Genomic DNA, 20008 nt, shown 5'->3' on the forward strand with positions numbered 1-20008 from the left:
TTTGCACACACATGAAGAATGCCTAACGGATTCACCTGCGCTCCCCGTTCCCCGTGCCCTGATGAGGCTGGATGCGTTGGGCGCATGTAGGCTCGCTCCGGCTGCCGTCCGAGGGCTCGTGGCTGCAGTTCCCTAACAATTCAGAGTCTAAAGACCACCTTCAATTTGGCACAGGTCAGGTTTTGGTTCATCGGGTGTGGGTTTCCCCCAGCCCCGTGGCAGGAGATTGCAGGGGTTGAATCACTGCCGTGCCAGTGCTGCCGCCTGCGAGCACCGCGTTCGGGTGCACTGAGAGAGGGAGCTGGAGGGGGCAGAGATCACTGCTAATGCAATGGAAACGTGCCACTCTGTGCTTGCTTTCCGCAGCAACGCAGCTAATTTGAACAGAGGAGAGCAAAGCTGTTTACCACCATCCTTCGCTCGCGGGCAGTCCTGTGCCATATGGTCAGTGAAACCGTGTTTTGGGCAGGTTCTCCTGATGCTGTCACACCGTGGCTGATACGGCTGGGACAAAGCGTATTAGACCTTGTCTGTATTATTTGACCTTGATCAGCATGGTGGTCCAGGGTGAGCCCTGGAAAATAAGCACTGAGCACCAGGCTGGGAGCTGGCCGGGGCTCTCCGTGCACGGAAGCACCGAGGCGCGTTTAACGAACGCGTTGGCTCGCAGCTATTGTTCCTCTGGGAGCGATCGCAGCCAACGCACGTCGCTCTCGTTGCGCTGGATGCTAAATGATTAAAATGCGTAAATTAGCGGATGTTAATAGCTCTGTCAAACTTGATTTCACTGAGGCCTGGTTAACCTGGAGACACTGCCGAGAAGCGAGCTGGGCTGTCTCTTTCACAGCAACTGCCTCCCTCCCTCTCTGGACACGTTTATTCGGTCCCACGTGGGGTTGGTTTGATTTTTTTTTTTTCGATAAATCAGTGCTAATAAAGCAAGGTTGTGCTTCACACCCATATTCTGCTTTTTTCTTTCCAGCCCCCCCACGGGTGACCTCAGGCTGGCAGCCTGGTGACAAGATGGAGGTAGCACAACGAGGTTGGGCCGTGGCAGGTAAAGGACACGTTGCAGCAGCTCCTGCCCTGGAGCGCTTTGTCCTAACTGCCAAAAAGATGCTCCTGGTGCAAAACACAGCGACCTCGGTCTGTCTGTGATGTCCCCATGTGGGCCTGGACTCACGGATGTGCCGCTGAGGATGGATCCAAAGCTAAGTGGGTGCTGCTCAGTGAGTTGGTGCGCGCCGTGAGCCGCCGCGGCTCTCTGTGTGCATGGGGAGCTTGGGTCCCGGAGCTGTGCCGCAGCTCCTGTGAGATAAGGATGCGGGTGGACGGCTGATAGCCAGAAGTTTCTGTGAGCTGCGGGTATAGCAGGCTGACAACTCCAATCCATACTTTAGTGTTTCACTCTTTGGAAGACAAAAACAAGCATAAAGTGGCTTAAAAATTGTGGGTAGCTTGCACAGGGCTCCTGTCATCACGCTGTTCTCATTCTGCACGCCCAGAGCTGCGGGGTGAGCCAGGTCTCTCCAAGTTTTTGTTCTGTACAGCACTCACAGGCCATGGCCATAGATAGGGAGGGAGGGAAGTGAATTTTGTTAATCAGGGGCTCTAACGAGGGGCACGGTGGGCCGGAAAGTGGTGAGAGCTGCAGGTGAGTGCTGCGACGGGAGGCTCACGGTAAGTCCTTGAGGAAAGGATGCAAAGGAGGAGGGAATGGAGAGTGACTTGTCTTGGCCGACGGTGCTGGTGGCGGCTTCTGCTCATCTTCATGGCAAAACTTAACCCATGGGCATGCAGAGAGCTGTGGCGTGGGCGTGACACAAGTCGGGGCTGGGTGGCAGACGTTGGCAAGCGTCACCTCAATCCGTGAGTCCAAGTGGGGTCCTTGCCAGGCCCAGACCTGATATTGGGATAAATGTCTTCACCGTGAGCGTGGTCAGACACGCACAGGCTTCCTGGAGAGGCATTTGGTGCCCTGTGGCTGTTGGTGTTGGAGAGGCGTTTGGGTTAATAATCCTTGTTAATGTGATTTAACTTTTGTTTTGCCCTGAAGTGGTTGGGCAGTTGGACTCGATGATCTTTGTAGGTCCCTTCCAACTGAATTAAACTATTCTGAGATCCTCCAAGGCTGGTGCACGCGCTTGGACCCTGGCACCCAGCCGTTGTGTCTGGGCAGAGCAGGGCCCTTCGTCGGGAGAGCTGGGTGCTTTCAGCCTGCGTCTCTGCCACCACATACCTGCTCGTTTGCCACACAAGTGCGTCTAGTACTGAAACAGCAGTATTTTTTTTTCCATTTGAGGAGCTGTAACTTTATTCCCATGGGAAAATGGAGAGCCGGGGGGAGGTGGCCTGTCACGACCCCTCAAAGCAGCTCCACTCCCGATTACACCAAGGTCCGTTGATTAAATCTGTGCTCATTAACTTCATTTTTCCCCGCTCCGCTGACATCCAAGCAGCGCACGTGGTGCAGCGAGCGTCATTTCCAGCACTGGTCTGGGGTGTTCATGGCCCCCCTGAGGCCACTGCGGGTCTCAGGGGAGGTGGGATCGCTCTGGGACCTTGCCCTCATCTCACTGCCACCGGGAACGCTTCTGTATGCATTACCCACGTGCTGCTGAGATGGGCTTCGGTGTCGAGCCACCAGAGCCACACAGAGGCAGGAATAAATAGTGCTTGTGAACCCGAGAGCTGGAAGCATGCGACCAGGGGAGCTTCCATGTCTCCAGTGCCCAAGTTCTGGGTCCTGTGTTGGATCATGTTTTCTTATTGGGTTGGGGTCTTTCCGCAGGACAGCAGAGGTTCAGATTTTGCGATGCTCTACCCGAGCTTGTTATCTGTGCTCTTTTTTTCCCCCCCAAGATGTAGAGCTCACATTTCTGAACGTAATCACTGGTTCACCCTCTTCTTGTTAGCGATGGGGCAGCCAGGTAAGGCAGCGATTTGGTTAGAGGGCCCCGGAGTCCTTTTGTATTTATTTTCTATTTCACCCTTCCCTTCCCCGCCACATCCTGCAGCCTGAAGAAAGTCTCTGTCTCTCTCCCAAGTTCTCATCTCTGATTCTTGTCCGAGTGACACAACGCTGTGGCTCTGCCGGACTGAAACGCAGACTGCAGAGAGGTGAAAGAGCCGGAGCAGTGAGGAGATGCGGCGAGGAGACGTGGGCGAGCTGCAATCTGCTCATCCCCAGTTCCAATCACCTGGCGGACGGACCTCTGTGACACCAGCTATCAAACTCTGCTGCTGGAGGACGTGTTAACAAGCCCTACGTAGCAAGAGGATCCTGTGCGTTGTCCCTGCACCTCTTTCCACGAGGGATTTCTGAGCACATCTGACCCTCGCTGTGCCCCCAGGGGTGCTGTTGGTTCTTGGCTTCCCGTTCCTATTGACCGCTCGCACCGGGTCGCGTTGGCTTGGGCGTCCCACGAGGAAGGACTTCAGGTGAACCTCCAGAAATGCACGGCTCGTTGCAAAGGATGGATCAGTCGGCCGTGCCATGGCTCCACCAAGCCTTTGTTTGGCTTTAAAAAACCCTCTTTTGGCAGGTTTTTGTGGCAGGTTGGCAATCTAGCAAGTTCCAATTAGACAGGAGGCCATCAGACTCTGAAAGCTGAGAGGTGGAGAAGGAAAGGAGATGGGCACTGAGCTACTGAATGAGAGCAGAGTTTTTGGCATGATCTCGAAGAACTGGTCACTCTGCCTGGGGTGGTGCGCGCAGAACGCTGGTTTAGACTTGCAAGTGAGTGGATTTAGTAGGATTATTACTTTATTTTCCACCTGGCAATTCTCTTTTGTCTGATCACGCGTTGGCTGTGACCTGCTCTGGCACCAAATGGCAGCGAGGCCGTGGGGAGGTGGCGCTGCCTTTCGTGCCCTCCTCTCGCCTCTTCCCCAAATGTGCTTCGAACAAAAATGTGTCTTTCTGAGCCTTTTGGCCAGCGTTGATGTGGAATCTGCAGTTGGGATGTCAGAACACCTGACCAGATATTCTGGGGCTCCAAATGGCCCCAGCCACTCTCTCTTGGGCAGCCCCACGGCAAAGGCAGGCTCTGCGTTTTTAGGATTTTTTCTGCAGACACATCTCTCTCCAGGAGAGCTGTGAATTTTGCTTCCATCGAGCTTCTGCAGCTTCTTGCTCCCTGGTATCTTCCATGCTAACAACGTCATCTTCTCCTATAGCAATTTCCAGATTTTTTGCAGTACCAGGCGGTCCCCACGTCTCATGCCTGCCGACAATCCTCCGAACACGTCTGTTCCTCTTTGGAGGAAAAATAAATGGAATAAATGGAATAAAAGTTAATCTTTTCCGGGAGCCAGACCTCTGCTCGGCTTTTCAGCCTTTCTCACCTGGGAAATGGCACGTTTTGGTCCTTCTTGTACAGACAGAGCCGGCTGGGAGCAGTGCCGTGGCTGGAAGCTGAAGGCAAGCAAGGAGCCTCGTGTGGAGCCACCGGCTGCAGGAGGCTCAGCGGCAGCTGGCCCTAGAATTGCTGCCAGCTCGGGAACACGGTAATGGTTTTGTCTTCTCTCAAGACCGCTGCTCTCCTGGGAGTCTCCCATCATGGTTTTGTGCTGTAAGCAACACCAGGAGTCCTCCGGTAGAAATATGACTCGTAATGTTCAGCCGTTGCCTCGGCTGTTGCGCACTCAAAGCCGAGCATTGCTCTTTCCTTCTCTCATCCGCGGGCTGCACCTGGCCCAGCTCGGTTCATCTTGTCCAGATGGGAGACGTGGCCAAAAAACGGGACCCGAAAGCACAGGACAGCTTCTGCACCTGCACGCATTGGATCTCAGAAGCTTTCTTGGACCTTTGCTTCGATTTTAAAGAAATTTAAAGTTCAGAAGCTGGCGCTCCATCGCGGAACCCATGGAAGAGCCGCGCTCCCCAGGTTCAGCCCTTCCTAATTCAAATTCCAGTGGACTCCTTCCTTGTAATTCCTGGGGGCAGGATCCATCCCACGTTCACACAGCCTTCTCCCTCTCTTTTTGTTCAGCCGAGAAGCCTCCGCACGATGCAGTGGGAGCAGGGCACGGCTCTCTGCATGTACCAGATCACCTTCTCTCCTCAGATGTGCGGTTTTGCGTGGCGATGGGTGATGGCCGCTCTCTGATGCTCAGAGTGCCGAGATTGTGTTAAATGCCGAGAAGTTTGAAATCCTTGAGAGCTTCAAGATGCGGAGAAAGCACAAGGCCAGTGCAGGCAAGGGTGTTAAGAGGACGCCTCTTCCTGCTGGAGGATCCTACTGGTTTGCCCAACGCCGGTATTTCACTGTTCAGGGAGTGCTTAGAAGACGTTTCAGTTCCGCCAGCTCCTCTGCTACTCGCAGTGCCCGAGAGGTGATCTTTGGGAGCTATTTCTATCAGGGGTGATCCTGTAAGTCAAGAATGGCAGGAATTCCTGTGGCTGCCTCCTGCTGCACCCGCAGCCTGCTGGAACCAGGTCGGGGCTTCCAGCAGAAGCCTTCGTGTCCCGGGGTGCTTGAAGCCTCGTGGGAAAACTGATTTTTATAAGAGATTTCCTCTGAGGATAAAATCCAGCAGCAGGATCTTGTAAGCAGCCTGATTGTATCAGGTCTGTATTCAAAGCATTACTGGCCGTGCTTTGTGGGAAGGGAGCGACGTGAACAGGTTTAACGACAAACTTTTGGGCTGTTAAATAGTGTCGCTTGAACCCCTCGTGCAAGCTAACAGCTTTTTTAGATAGAAACGTGATACCTAAGCTGTTACGTTTAAGTTTATACAGTTATCTGCACTGTTATAACGATAGTATTCATATGGGACATCAGGAAAATGTCTTTACCGTGAGGATGGTCAGGGACTGGCACAGGCTTCCTAGCGAGGTGATTGATGCCCCATGGCTGGCAGTGTTGGAGAGGATTTGGGTAATGCCCTCATTAATATGATTTAGCTTTTGGCTAGCCCCGAAGTGCCCGGGCTGTTGGACTTCATGATCTTTTGGGTCCCTTCCAACTCAACCATTCCATTCCCACCATGACACCAGGAGCTGCACGTGCCTTCGAAGGTTATTCTTGCTGTAAAACTCCAGCCTTTAGTTTCTGCAAACACTTTAACCAAGTGAAGTTGATGGTTCAGATAGTCAACAGGCTTACAAGTACTCAAGAACTGGGCTGTCTGGAAGGCAAGGGGTGAAACACCACCAAAGGTGGAAGAAATGAGAAATGAACTGGGGCCTGGCCTCCCAGTAGGTAGCTGTAGCAGCTGGGCAGGACGGGGAGCAAACACGAGCAATGGCATGAGCAGACGTAGGGTGGAAGGACAATGGGGCCAGGCTCTGCGCGGCGCTGCCCAGGGCAGGAGCGGAGGCCCCGGGCACAGCCTGGAGCCAGGAGGCTCCCCCTGGCCCCCAGCTGCACTTTTGGGCTGGGTGGGGGCCGGAGCCCTTGCACCAGGACCAGAGGCTGGGGGGTCTCCTCCTGAGGGGTCCCCAAACCCACCTGGGTGTGGGGCTGAGCACCAGCCTCAGCCAGGCGGTTCTGCAAGTCCAGGTACAGGTGTCACAGAAGAGCCTAAAGGAAACAGCCCCCCAAATCCAGGTTTTCTCACTTTTCCCCCTGTTTTCCATATCCCATCTCTCTGGGACTCTTTCTGCTTCCGTCAGTGACCTGCCTGCGGTCACCAAGCTGGGTGTCTTCATCTTCTGTCGTGGGGACAGGACAAGAGGCAATGGCCACAAAATGGAGCCCAGGAAGTTCCGCACCAACACGCGAGAGAACTTCTTCACGGTGAGGGTGACGGAGCACTGGGACAGGCTGCCCAGGGAGGTTGTGGGGTCTCCTTCTCTGGAGATATTTAAGGCCCGTCTGGACGCCTACCTGGGCAACCTGCTCTAGGGAACCTGCTTTGGCAGGGGGCTTGGACCCGATGATCTCTGGAGGTCCCTTCCAACCCCTACAATTCTGTGATTCTTCCTGCCTGTCATGGTTTTGGGCTGGGAGCGCCCCTGGCTCGCTGCAAGGACGATTGGGAGAGCAGTGAAGGGGTGGCTGTGCTAGGCCCGGTGCCTCCCCGTGGTGACGGTCACGGTAAAATGAGAGTGGGGAGAACTGAAAAGTTCTGCAGAAGATGATGGAGCTCCCATGAAGACCACGCGTTTGTGCTGACGTTGACTTGTTGATGTTGAAGTGGGAGGATTTGCTGTTTCCTTGCCTCTTAGGAAGACGTCTCCTGGTCACCAGGAGTGAAGAACACTAAATGTTTGCTCGGCGTGAACATTTTATCATAAAATTCATCACTTTATTCAGCGGTGAAGACCCAAATGTTGTCTTTTTTCCTCAGGCTCTTGCTCCCCCTCGTGTCTGCGTGGGGTTTGTGCAGCCCGTGGGCTGGCGTTAAGCTCTCCGGGGCTTGGTGGAGGCTGCCCCAAGGAGCTGGGGGGGCCCCATCCCTGGGGGCCCGAGGCCGGGCTGGATGGGGCTGGGGGCAGCCGGGGCTGGGGCAGGGGTCTTCAAAAATTCCTTTACCAACTGCATTCTTCTGATTTTGTCAAAAGGGACAGCCAAGTGTTGGTGTGCCTTATTTAAAGTGTTTTGAAGGCTGAAAGATGCTCCTGAGAAACAACCCGGCACGTCACCATGCTTTGCAGGATCGGTCCCATGCCTGTGCCGACGGTGTCGCAGAGTAAGACTTGGCTGCTGCAGAGTTGTCTGCCTGGGATTTTGGGAAATCATGGCTCAGGAGGGCTCAGCTTCAGCTCCCGTGGGTCTGCAGCAGCCAGGCCGTGTATATTTTTGCAGCCTGCTTTGCAGGTGGAGTATTTTTTGGCAAGCTTTTGTGCCGTTTGTCCTTTCTGAGCCAAACTCTGTGCGCAGAGAACGAGCTCTGCCTTTCAAATGACGACTGGCACATCTGGTGCGCGGCTCTGGTGGGACCCTCTGAGACATCCACCCGGCATGGGACGGCTGGACGTCCGTCTGTCCTGCTGCAGGAGGCGGGGGTGACCCAGCCTGGCTGCGTTACTGCTCGTGGGCATGCCTGGATAAAGAGCTTTTTTCTGGCTAAAGTTAATCTTAGTGTTGCTTGGAGGGGAGAATTGAGTGGCCCGAGGCTTGGAGGCAGTGCTGAACAGAAGCTTCATTCAGTCGGAAAGGGTGAGCTTGCCAGCAGCGTGCAAATATTGCCAAAAACTAACAAACTTTACCCAGTTTCTGTTAACGGAGGTGATTCAGACAAAGCACATCCACCCGGCTTGGGCTGCGCGCGGCCGTGCGGGTGTTGGTTCTCCTCTTACTTGCTGCTGGTGTTGCACCCCTCCTTCCCTCCTGGACCCCTCTGCGACCCTTCCTCAGCCAGAAGCAGCAAACTCCAAACTTCCCAGCACTTGGAGGTGTTCCCGATTCTGCTCGAGGGGTGACCCCAGGGGCTGCTCTGCCCAACCAGGTTTGCCAGCAGCCCGGTGGGACGCACGGACCCGTGGAGAGGCCGCCAGCGACCAAATTCCTTGCAGAAGGAAGGGGTCGGTGAAGGGAGGTTTCTGCAAAAAGCTGCCCCAAATAACGAGCTTTGCATGGAAAGTGGAGTTTATAAAGCATGTTTGCACTGGATTTTGGTAAAACAGGAGGTGCTGGTGTGGTTGGATGAGCTGCCAGACCTTCCAGGCGGGGAAGGGGGCTTTCCACCAGGGTCCTGGCCATCTCCAGCCAGCCCCAGCTTCACTTCGCCCTGGTTGCTCTGTTGGTGGAAACGTGCTGGTAGCATCCTGAAACAGGCTCAGGAAATGGGTCGGAAAGGCTTCCTTCATTCCCAGCTGCTGAACCCTTACTTGCATGAAGCAGAGGGCTTCCAGCTCCTTGAAGCGGGAGCTTGAGCTCTGCACCTTCTGCCGAGCAAGGGCCGAGGCGCTCAGCAGAGGGAGCTGCAGCCGAGCCAGAGGCTCCGTCCCTGCTTTTCCTGGGACTGGGCTGAACGCGAGTCGCTCAGAAATATTTATCTGACTGCGTGCAGCCGGGGGATCGCACGGCCCGTTTGTGACCGTATATATGTTTGATGCCGGGAGCCACCCGGTGTTAGAGGTGTCGGCAGGGTGTTCTGCTGGCAGCCGTGCCGTGGTGCATCCCTCCTGCTCGTCCCAGACCTGTAGCCTGAACAGAGCCGTGCCTCCCCAGCATGGATTGATTTTCTGTCGATCCCACTATCTGGTGTTGTGGGGCCGGGGCCGCAGGCAGGCTCTGAGCTCAAACTCATCGCGGGATCGCGGCTGCAGAAATGAGCTGGGTCTGGGCAATCTTGGAGCAGAAATGAGGCCCCGAGCAAGCTTCAGGCTTGCTGGCGGGGCTGGGCGGAAGGGAAGGGCTCTGCTGGGAGAAGGTTCGGCTGCCAAAGCCCCCGCGAGCGGCTGGGAGAACTCAAGCTGATGGAGAAGAAGTGGGACGGCAGCACCCGCGCCTCTGCTTTCCAGGTGCCAGCATGGATGGTGAGTTAAGGAGCTCCTTATCTTCATCGCTGAGCTCCAGGATGGAGTGTGCCTTTCCCGGGAGGAGCTGGGTGCAGCTTGGACAGCTCTGGTGGTGTGCAGCCAGCAGGAGAATCGTTAAAGCTGGGGATTATTGGGGTATCTGAGACACCCTCCCCTGCTGGCTCGGGGCCGTTCTCCGCCGTGAGCTGCCTAATTGGAGCAGCCAAGGGACAGGGGACAGTCCCCATGCACCACCCCGTCCCCTGGGTGTGTTATATTGAGAGATAATTATTAGAGCAGTTTGGGGCCAGCGGGCAGGAGGAGTGGGAGAAGCTTTGCAGCATGTTCCTGGGGACACCGGATTTCATCGGGCGCAAGACCAGCATGGCTACTACCATCTTTTGGGCTACTTAGCTTTTTTTTTTTTTTTTACCTGATTTGGTAAAGATTGGTGAACCTGATTTGGTTCTGCTGCTGATGGAGCTCCTCCGATACCTTGGGGCCGTGCGCGCTGCTCAGCTTCACCTTGGTGGCTAAGGGGGGTGGAACAGATGCTAGCAAATGCAGAAACAGGCTTTTTTTTTTTCCTCTTTCTGATGGAAAGAATTCCCAAAGCTGCTAGACGTGTAGTGGCATCGCTCCAAAAAGCAGGCAGTGCTTGGGAGGCAAAGGCTGCGGGTCTGCAGCCTCGAGTGTCCCCCGAGGGTCTGCGCGGGGTGTTTTGGGCCGTGGTGCTCCAGAAGCGTGGCATTTGGTCTCAGTGTTTGTTGTAGTGCCCGGGGTTTCTGCTCGCATCTTGCTGGTTTTGAACCGTGCCTCTTGGCTCTTCTAAAAATACTGAGGTCACCGTAATAAAAGGTTTGTGTTCGCGGTGTATTCTCAGCACCTTTATCTACAATTGCATGGGGATTTGATTTGGACTCAGAGTTCCCCTGTACCCCCCGTGGAGCTGTCCTGAGCCTGCTGCATTTCACAGCCTCCTGGAGGATCACCGCTTACTGCTCGCACGTGCTCGGTCATCGCGGTCTGCGATACCTTCGGCATGCCCCCACGGCACGCGGCTGCCGACAACAAGGAGATGGATTTTGTGCAAGGCTGGCAGTGAAGAACTATGCATCGTGCTTGGTTCATTGCTTCAGCTGGGGGTTTTGGTGCCCTCCACACCCTGGGAAATGCGGAGCCCGCTTTGGAACCAAGCACCGAGCCCTCGCCACAGATCTGCCCCCCCTGTGACTTTCTGTGGTTTTCTCCTTTAGGACTCAGGAATCTTGATGCTGTTGGGTTTGGTGCCGGTGTGGATGGATGCTTTTGTACCTGGATTGAAGCTGCTGCACTATCGAGCACAGGGAGCACGCAATTAAGTCCTGTAGCAGATTTTCAGTCTCGACTGATTTGTGTTTTATGTGGTTTCTCAAGACAACGTGGAAGTGAACAACTGCATCTTAAATAACGATTAGCCTAAGCTGCCAAATGCTCATCCTCATTAAGGTCGTTATCTCAAGCAGTCTGTTACGCTCTCGTCTCAGCGCTCTCACCAAGGTCCTGTGCTTACTACAGCACACCTCTTGCTGTTAGCCAGGTATTAAAAACCGCATTATCCTTCTGGGATTTAACATCAACACCGAACAAATGCGTACCCACAGCAGTCAGGGGAGCCCACAAAAGCATCTGGGGGTGGTTGTAGCACGAGCTTCTCATCCCTGCAGGGACACGGGGTCAAAAGAAGGGAAATCAGCACCCGGTGGAGCAGCCAGGGGTACGAAGCGAGAAGAGCGAGCGCACTGTGTGTCTCCTGCCGGGGCGGGAGGTGTTCTCCATCTCGGACTGCCTGTTGGTGCCATAAAGCACCAGCTACCCCGTTGTTGCCCAAGCACCTTGAAACAGTACGGAAATAACATTTCAGGTGCGTGAAGCAATGCACTGCACAGGTTTGGGCAGTCCCTTGGATTGACATGATCAAGAAACCTGAGCACGGCGAGGAGGTGGGTTAGGAGAACAGAAGGTGCCCAAAACTCGAAAGCTGAGGGTCACAGCTCATTTCCAGATGCCTTTCGGGTGCCAGCGCCACAGTCTGCGTGCCCGTCTCCAGTTTCCTGGGGAAGCAAACGCAGGGATGAAGGTACCAGCGCAGCAGGTCGAGAGCTGGAACACCGTGGCTGCTCCTTTGGCCAGAGGAGGTCCGGCACAACCGGTGCACTGGACCCCGCTGGTCTGCTCGGAGGTGCAGAATTATTGCCTTGCAATCTCCACCCTCACCTGTTTCTAGAAAAACGAGTAAATTCCTTCTGTCATGTGCAGGCATGGGTAGATGAGCTTTTCCATTGGAAAAGGACTGGCCGGGTACTTTGTCACAGGCATAAGCAAGCAGCAGCAACTCTTGAAGATGACAAACTCGATGTCTTGTTTCGTATCCATGTGGATTTTAATGAGCTCCGTCACTTGCTCTTTGTTTCCCAAGGTTGTGGCAGGTGGATTTGCGGGCTGTCAGCAATGCTGTAGAGCCCACGTGAGTTACAAGGCTAGTAGCCCCTGCTGCTTTCTGCCCTTGTTCCTTTAAAAAAAAAAAATCCATGGATAAGAATAAATTTAAGACACCAGCGCTGCAAAAACGCTGCGCTCGCAAAATTAAGAAGCGAAGAGAATTTACAAGGATACTACTCTTGCAGTGCAAAACCCCACACGTTGCACAAACTGCGAGGGCTGTTGTAGATGTTAAAGTATTTCAAGGTTTCATTTAACATTCAAAAAGAGTAGAAAATGTTACAGGCATACGGTTGGGCCCAGCGCTGAGGTCGATGGGTGATGCCCCGTCTTTGGCGCAGCCCTTGAGGTTCTTCATAGAAATCGTTTTGGGAGCATTGTCAGGGGCAAAACATTTGGGCAGCGGCTCCAACCACGAAGCAAAGCCATTGCTCGACCCCTCAAGGGCGACGTTGGGCAGGCTGCTGCCGTAATTCCACCCCCCTTTGCCATCGTTGGTTTAGTTACCCATTAGTTAATTTTGTTCTAATGAGGTTCTGCTACCGTAATCGTCTGACATCGGGGAAAAGAGAGGTGGGGGGAGAACCCGAGTTAAAAGGAGCCTAATTAGCAAGTTAATTATAGCAAGTGGCAATGGCCCGGTTACATAAACGGGCTATTGTTATGCACGCACCAGGCAGACCGCGATAAAAGTGCTCGCCGTGCGTAGGGCAGCAGCAGGGCTCGCGCGGCGGGACGCGGGGAGCAGAGCCCCATAGGTCTTGGGGTTCCCCAAGGGGAATCAGTGCCCCCAGAGGTCTCGGGGTTCCCCAAGGGACGCCCGAAAGCCACCTCCCTCCCTCCCTCTGCCTCCCCCCGGAGCTGAAAGCGGAGCAGGCAGTGGCCGCGCCATGCTGAACAAGAAGAAGTACAATGTCAATGGGGACCCGGGGATTAAAGCCCAGGTGAGGGCAGGCTCTAGGTACCGTAAGGCGGTCTCTCGGTTAAAAAGTCCACTTCTTTCTCTCTCCGTACCCCCGCTTCGTTTCTTTCTCCCCTTGCTGTTCCCCCAAATCACCTCTTTCTGGAGCTGGCCGTGCACCTTCCTGGCTGGAGGAGAGCCTCGGCTCCGGGGAACTGCCCTGCTTGCTCCAGGGGCAGGAGGAGTGCAGAGCTGCGCGTGGCGTGCCAGGGATGCTACTTGGGGCCAGGGAAGCCCAGGTGGAAGCGAGACGTCCCGCACCTGGACGTGGGGCACCCGCAGAAGCCGTTCTCCCTCCTGGCTTGGGACGCCGGGTGTCTCGGCTTGAATCAGCGGTGGGTGGAAAGCTGCCGTGTTTGTGTGAGCGCTGAGTGGGTCGGCCGCCTGAACCCGAGCTGCAGCTTTCCAAGGCTCCGTAATCTCTCCTCTGAGCGTTAACCTGTGTGTGGCTGCTGTTACCATCGGGGGCAGGTCTTTAGAGGCTGGGAAGGTCCCACCCGAAACCGAGCCGCTCTGCGAGTCCCGGTCCCCGATGCTCGGGAAGGGCGCGCGGCAGCACGGCGCGGCGCTGGTTGCACCGTGCCCTTCGGAAGAGATTTAAACAAGGTTTGGGGTTCATCGTTCCCTGCCGTCCTTCTGGCTGGACGGAGTGCGTGCCTGAAATTGCAGCCCAAAAAAGAAGCCATGATGTGGAAACCGTCTTACGGGCACATTGCTGCCAGCACTTGGTGGTGCTCACATGTGCCCGCCCAGTGCTGGGCGCGACGGCTGTCCTGGCTCGAATCCCAGCACACAAACGTTAAAAGACATTGGTGAGGTGCTAGGACAGCGAGCAGCAGGCCCTGGAGATGCCCCCAGGAGCCAGCAGCAGAGCCTTGTTTCAGGCTTTGGACTCTTGCAGGGGTAATGCAAGGCCCGAGGTTGTGCCCAGCTCGGTGCATGGCTGATTTGGGGTTTTGCCTGCTGGCCGTGCACATGCAAGTGCTTCGGGAGGCCTGAATGCAATTATCGGCCTTACTGCGTTGCTCGAAACAGTTGCATCGAATGTCCTTGAACAGATGATGTGGGAAAGGAAAATATTAACAGAACTCCCGAGGTCTATGATACGAATTTTTCACCCCGTTAGGTTTGAAGTGTATCCCACTTTGCCGGGAGCACCGTTCCACGCCGATGATTCGATGCTTTGATGAGGTGGTTCGGCTGTCAAGGGATTTGTTTTAAAGGAAAGAAAAAACAAGTTATTTCAGGCCAACAACTTGATAGAAAAGGAAGATGAAAACCAGCATGTGTGTGCCCTGTCCCGCCGGGATCAGCGGCACTAATCCTCAGTGCTGCCCTTGGTTGCGGCATGAGTTTGGACGTGGATTTTGGCTGGACCTGGATTCCCGGGGCTGACGTAGCCATCAGAGACCCCCAGCACCCTTTTTCCTCATTTCCTGGCCCAAAAAGCGAGTCACCGGGGCTGTAACAGCCCATTGCATGGGCAGAGTGCCACTGCTTGAACCTCGGGGCTTGACTTTGGGTTCCCAGAAGGGGATTGCATTCCTTAAGGCCTGATGGATTCTTTAACCAAAACCAACTTCTTGAAATACCCCGGGGGTTGGTGAAAGGACCCGATTAATAGCTTTCAGCATTTTGGAGATGTAAATATTTAATCCCATCACACCAGACTGGCTCATTTTTTGCCCCGAGCAAAGGCCAAGGAGTTTTGCAGGTGGAAGTCACGTTTCCAATTCCGCTGCGATTTCGCACAGCCTGCGGGGAGCATGGTTGGCTTACAAAAGTGTAATTCTCCAGATATCCACTCCTAAATGCTTCTTGCTGCAGAGTGCAGCTGGGGGATTCATTCCTCGGGGTGTTTTTGTTTTTCTCCCCTGTATTTTGCACAGCAAACCCGTATCGGTCACTACAAGAGAGGTGGTGAGTAGGGTCGGTGCCAGTTCTGCAGGTGCTGGATGGCCCCAGTGAGCATTTTGGTACTCGGTCTGTGCATAACGGGGATGGAAACCTTCCGATGTGGATGTGGAAAGGCTAAAGGAGGTGATTCAGGTGTCGCTGAGGTTAAACACAGCCGAGGCAGCGTGCCCTCTGTCCCCAGATACCCGCAGTCAGGGGTCGGCTGTAGCCGAGAAGGTGCCAGCGGCTGCTCGAGGCTCCGGGTGCTCTGCATCATCTTCCTGTCTCGGTCCCTTGGCTTTTCCCCTCTGATTTACCTGGCCCTTTCTTTTCACAGATCCAGTTTGCCGACCAAAAGCAGGAATTCAACAAGCGCCCGACGAAGATCGGCCGCCGCTCGCTGTCCCGCTCCATCTCGCAGTCGTCGACCGACAGCTACAGCTCAGGTGGGTGCCGCGTCCCACCAATATCACAGGAGGTGCAGGCAGCAGCCCCAGGACCCCCAGCTCCCCCTTGTAGTCGGTGCTGCTGGAGGGGAAGCACGGGAAGAGGGTCACTGCTTTTTTTTCCAAAGTTAAAAATTAAGAAAATTGAGTTGGAAACTCGCTTTGTCTGGACTAACATTTGTCTCACTGCGCAGAAACGCACGGCTCTGTTCCCCCTGCGTGTTCCTTTCAACATGTCACAGCAGAGTTGTGCTTTCTCCTTCAGAGGTGCTCGAGTTGTTTGTTTTCTTTGAGCACATTTTGCTGCAAGTTAACTACCAGAGCAGCCTATGGAGACTTCTTAAAACCCAGCAAGAGTTAAAGCCCCCCAAAAACCAGACCAACTTCGTTGAGTGCCCCATTCATGAAACATTTAATATTTAGAGCTGATGTAAAAAAAGACAGCACAACAAGGCCCTGAAAACAAATCTGGTGGAAATTGGTCTTTTTCCTTAAAGGACAGACGGCAGTGCTGGGGGCAGGCCAGCTAAAGCTTGACTTGGAGACTGAGCGGGCAAGGTGAGGCTGCCCTGCACTTTGCAAGCAGGCTTCAGCCTCGTTTTTTTCCAGCAAATACTTCACCGTGGCCTCAGGGTGCTGAGAAGCTTCAGTGCTACCTTCACCCCCCGAGTCTGGGAGCGGGGAGAGCTCACTGGGGATGCTCTCAGGACAGGCCTACCGGGATCTTTGGTGCTTTACAGGGAATGCTGCCTGCTGCCTGCAATGGGGCAGCTCCTGAAACTGCTACAGAAGGGGTCAGGACCACTACAGAAGGGATCAGGACTGCTACAGAAGGGGTCAGGATCACTACAGAAGGGGTTAGGACCGCTACAGAAGGGGTTAGGACCACTACAGAAGAGATCAGCACCGCTACAGAAGGGGTTAGGACCGCTACAGAAGGGGTCAGGACCACTACAGAAGGGATCAGGACCACTACAGAAGGGGTCAGGACCACTACAGAAGGGATCGGGACTGCTACAGAAGGGATCAGGAACATTACTGAAGGGATCAGGACCACTACAGAAGGGATCGGGACTGCTACAGAAGGGAACAGGACTGCTACAGAAGGGGGTAGGACCACTACAGAAGGGATCGGGACCGCTACAGAAGGGATCAGGACCGCTGCAGAAGGGATCAGGACTGCTACAGAGGGGATTAGGACCACTACAGAAGGGATTGGGATCCAACTCCCCGTCCCCCAGGGATCTGTACTGTGTCCGATCCCCTCCTGCTCCCAGCCCTTGGCTCGTACCGCAGCAGATGCCGAAGCAACCAGCTTCCAGCACAGGTCTGCGAAGAACGAAGATATAAGCACATTGAAGCTGTCGGAAGGAGGTGGTGCTCTCCTGGTCCCCCTGCAATTTTCAGGCTTTTCTGGTGACCTGCATCGCCATCCTGCCGGTGTGGTGGCAGGAGCTCTCAGCCCTTGCAGAGCTCTGGCTCTGTGCTGTGGGGAATGAGGAGGGTTCGTGGCGAGGCTCCAGCACAATCCCTCATTTTCATTCTCTCCGTGTCTGTCCGGGCAGAGAGCCTCCTGGCTGGCCGCTGCAGGCAGACTTTGGGCACAGGAGGGCAGAGCCAAAGGCACGAGGTTGAACCAGAGCAGGCGTGAGCCTCCCTCCCTCCTGCTGTAAGGGCTCGAAGCCCCCTGCCTGCTCCTCTGCCCCGGCAGAGCCACACGCTCAGCTCCAGGAGATGCAGCTCCTGGAGGCCCTGATCTGACCCCAGACACACCAGAACGCTCCTTTTTGCCTCTTTTCCCAGCTCTTGGGTAGCATCCTCTACGTGCTGCCTCGCGCACCCCGAGGAGCCCCCGGGGAATTTCGCCTGCCCCGCTGCTTTGCGCTGGCGTTAATGATTAGACTTCCCTAACGCGGGTCTGCGATCGGTATAATGTTTGTACGGGTTTTACAACCCCATTTGATGTCTAATCAGCAGGGTATACTCGATGTGACTCATTTTTAAAGACTAATAGGCTAATTAACCTGGCTAATGTTTCACGCTTGCACCCGATCCGCAGCTGAAAGAACGTGGAGCACCTTGGGGGAATTCTCCTCCACCCCTTGCACTGAGCGTTCCCAGCTAAAGCGTCACCACCAGCAATTAGTTAATAGGTGATAGCATTATATTTTCCTCCTAATGAAAGCTGCTAGGCTGGTGGCTGAGATGGAAGACTTCTGTTCCCAACACAGCTGCAGGATGGACAGGAAAATCCCGTTAGTCTCTCGGCTGGGATCTCGGCGGTGCTGCTCTGCGTGCTGGGCAGTAACACCATCTAAACGGCCCGCCAGGTGCTCCAGGGATGGGAAAGGACTGGAAACAAGGAGTGTGGGGAGAGAGAGCAGATGAGAGCAGAGAGAGCAGATGAGGTCCGGAGGTTTGGAGGGCTGAGCGTTTGAAGCGGCTGTGCCTGCTGTGTTGGCCACGCGGGAAGAAAACGGCATCACGAGGCTGCTGGAGGGCGCGAAACACGGGAACGCCGATGAGTTGTGTTGGCCTGACTCTTCGGGTTGGAAGTGGAAGGCCCTTGTTACCCCTGCCATGAGCTGCTGGTCGCCTGTGATCCGTAGCACTTCATTTAGAGCATGCAATCTCTCCCACCAGGGAAGTTAATTGTTGTCCGTGCCATTGGGGAGCGGGTGGAAGTGCTGCGCGTGCCAATGTGCTGTCAGCCAGCGCGCCCGATGAGCCCTGGCTGGGCCGTGCGTGAAATAATTCATTAAGGGATGAAGAGCTCTCCACTGCTGCTGCTCAGAAGTAACACAACATGAGCATATTTTCTGCTCGCCTGTTCTCATTGTGCCCGAGGACGTGCCGCTCGGCACCTATTGCAAGCCAGGGAGCTCACGAGCAGGGCTTTGGAGTCGCAGCAGTGTTGGCACTGGTGCAGTGACAAATCCCGTACGTTCCCATAACTTCTTCCCCTTTCTGCAAAAGTCAGATAATTTACGTCTGCTGGGACGAAGATTTTGGGATCAGCCAGGTAACAGCAGCCTGGTGCCTGGAACGCCGAAGCACGCAGCACTGCGCGTTACGCACCGCCTGCACGGTACGCGGGCACCCAAATGAGATTAGAGCGGTAATGTCTTTAATTAAAGGCGATAGATTTCCCCCTCGTGCTGTTTCATAACTTTAGAAAGGCTGTGCAGAAAAACAAGGTTTGCCTCTCAGTTTGGCTGTAACAGAAGCGCAGGCTGGAGGGGCAGCTTGCCCTTCGTCCTTCCGTGTCTTCGGTGATGGAGATGTCAGCTATCGGTGTCAGCAGATCCTCAACTAAGCATTAGCAGGGCTGAACATCACTGAATTTAGGTTCTGACCCGATCTTTGCTGGGTTAGGACACAGGCTGAGGTGCCTCCTTTTCCCCTCGGTGTTTTTTCCCTGGATAACAGCACCCAAGATGCTCACGGCGTCTTCTTTGAAATAATACAATTTATATTAAAAAGGTGATTGGCTCTGTGGAGTGCCAACCCCAGTTATGAAGCTTCCATTAATCAACTTTTGGGCAATTTGGGATGAAATTTGGGAGACTGACCGTCCTACCAGTTACTTGGGTGTCTCCACATTTCAGGTACTAGGAATCCTTTCCTTCCTGTACTTGTGCATTTGGCAGGAGAGCCAGGGCAATATTTACTGGTCTGTATCCGTGTGCTCTCACACTGCACTAACATTATTAGTCTAATTACCACAGTGCTGTATCACACTCCTGTATCACACGTATTTAGCAGTAAAGACCCATCTGCATCTGAGAATCCGGCTCCCATCTAGGCGAGCTTTTTCTTTACAAAACCTGCTTTTACAAAACTTGCTTTTACAAAACTTGCTTTCAGCCCCAGAACGAAGATCTCTGGTTTTAAAGCCTCCCCCCCCCGTGCAGATTAGCTGTCTTCAAGGAAGTAATCCTCCTTTCACTAATTAATCCTGCCGGAGCGCTCGATGTAAGAGCAGGGTATTACATAACGCGTTTTTTTGTTGTCAGTCCTGGCTTCTAGCTCTTTGGGAGCTGCCGTCGGGTGCGCACGCAGCCTGAGGAGCGTGTGGCCATCCCCGGGCGGGCTCGCCGTTCGCTCCCCGCTGCGGGTAGGCAGAGAAATTTCAGCAATGTGTAATTCTTCCCAGTAAGCGGATCAGACCCGGACAGGACTCGGGGAGCCTGGCACGCCGACAGCGGCAGTGCTAAGCTCGTGCCTGGCGGTCCTTGAAGTTTTTCCTGCCCTCCAGGACCGAACACGGCCAGCTTTCCGGGTGCTGCCGGCACGACGAACCGATGGCCGGGCTGGTGGGCGAGCTTCAAGCCTTGCTTTGGATCTTCTGCCGTGCAGATGCCAGCAAAGCCACCAGAAGCTGGCAGTGCACACCTTCATGTGGTTTATATCATATGTAGATATCTCCAGAGGTCTGGGCGCCTCCGTAAAGCCGTGGCTGCTGGTGGGCAGTGGCAGGACCGTGGGCCCAGCCACAGCGCTCTCCTTGTGGCATGATGCAAGAAGCGCTCGCCTTGGTGCCACCCTGTTCCTCTGGCATGGAATTGGGACAGAAAGTTGGAAATGGATATGGTTTGCTAGCAGTTTGTGATAATTTGGGAGCTCTTTTTAAAAAGTGGTCAGAAAGTGTGTTGGACGCGTTGGCAGGCTGGTCTGGCACACAGGGATTGTGTATCTGCTCCAATGAGTTTCAATTCCAAAAGGAGCTAAACAAAATGATCCTGAAGAAAAGAAACTCTTTGGATGGAGTTTGGTATACCAGTGGCACGAGCTCCCCTGCAGGTTCTTGCA

General features: G+C 54.5%; 1 protein-coding gene across 1 annotated transcript in view; it reads left to right on the forward strand.

Moving 5' to 3' along the window:
• AHCYL2 (adenosylhomocysteinase like 2) overlaps nt 1–20008 on the forward strand; it is a 78437-nt gene that overhangs the window by 35434 nt on the left and 22995 nt on the right. Inside the window, exon 2 of the mRNA XM_040545308.1 lies at nt 15088–15196. Coding sequence (XP_040401242.1) covers nt 15088–15196 — 109 coding nt within the window. The remainder of the gene's footprint in view (nt 1–15087; nt 15197–20008) is intronic.

Source organism: Cygnus olor, chromosome 1 (assembly GCF_009769625.2).
Source record: "Cygnus olor isolate bCygOlo1 chromosome 1, bCygOlo1.pri.v2, whole genome shotgun sequence".
NCBI classification, from domain to species: domain Eukaryota; kingdom Metazoa; phylum Chordata; class Aves; order Anseriformes; family Anatidae; genus Cygnus; species Cygnus olor.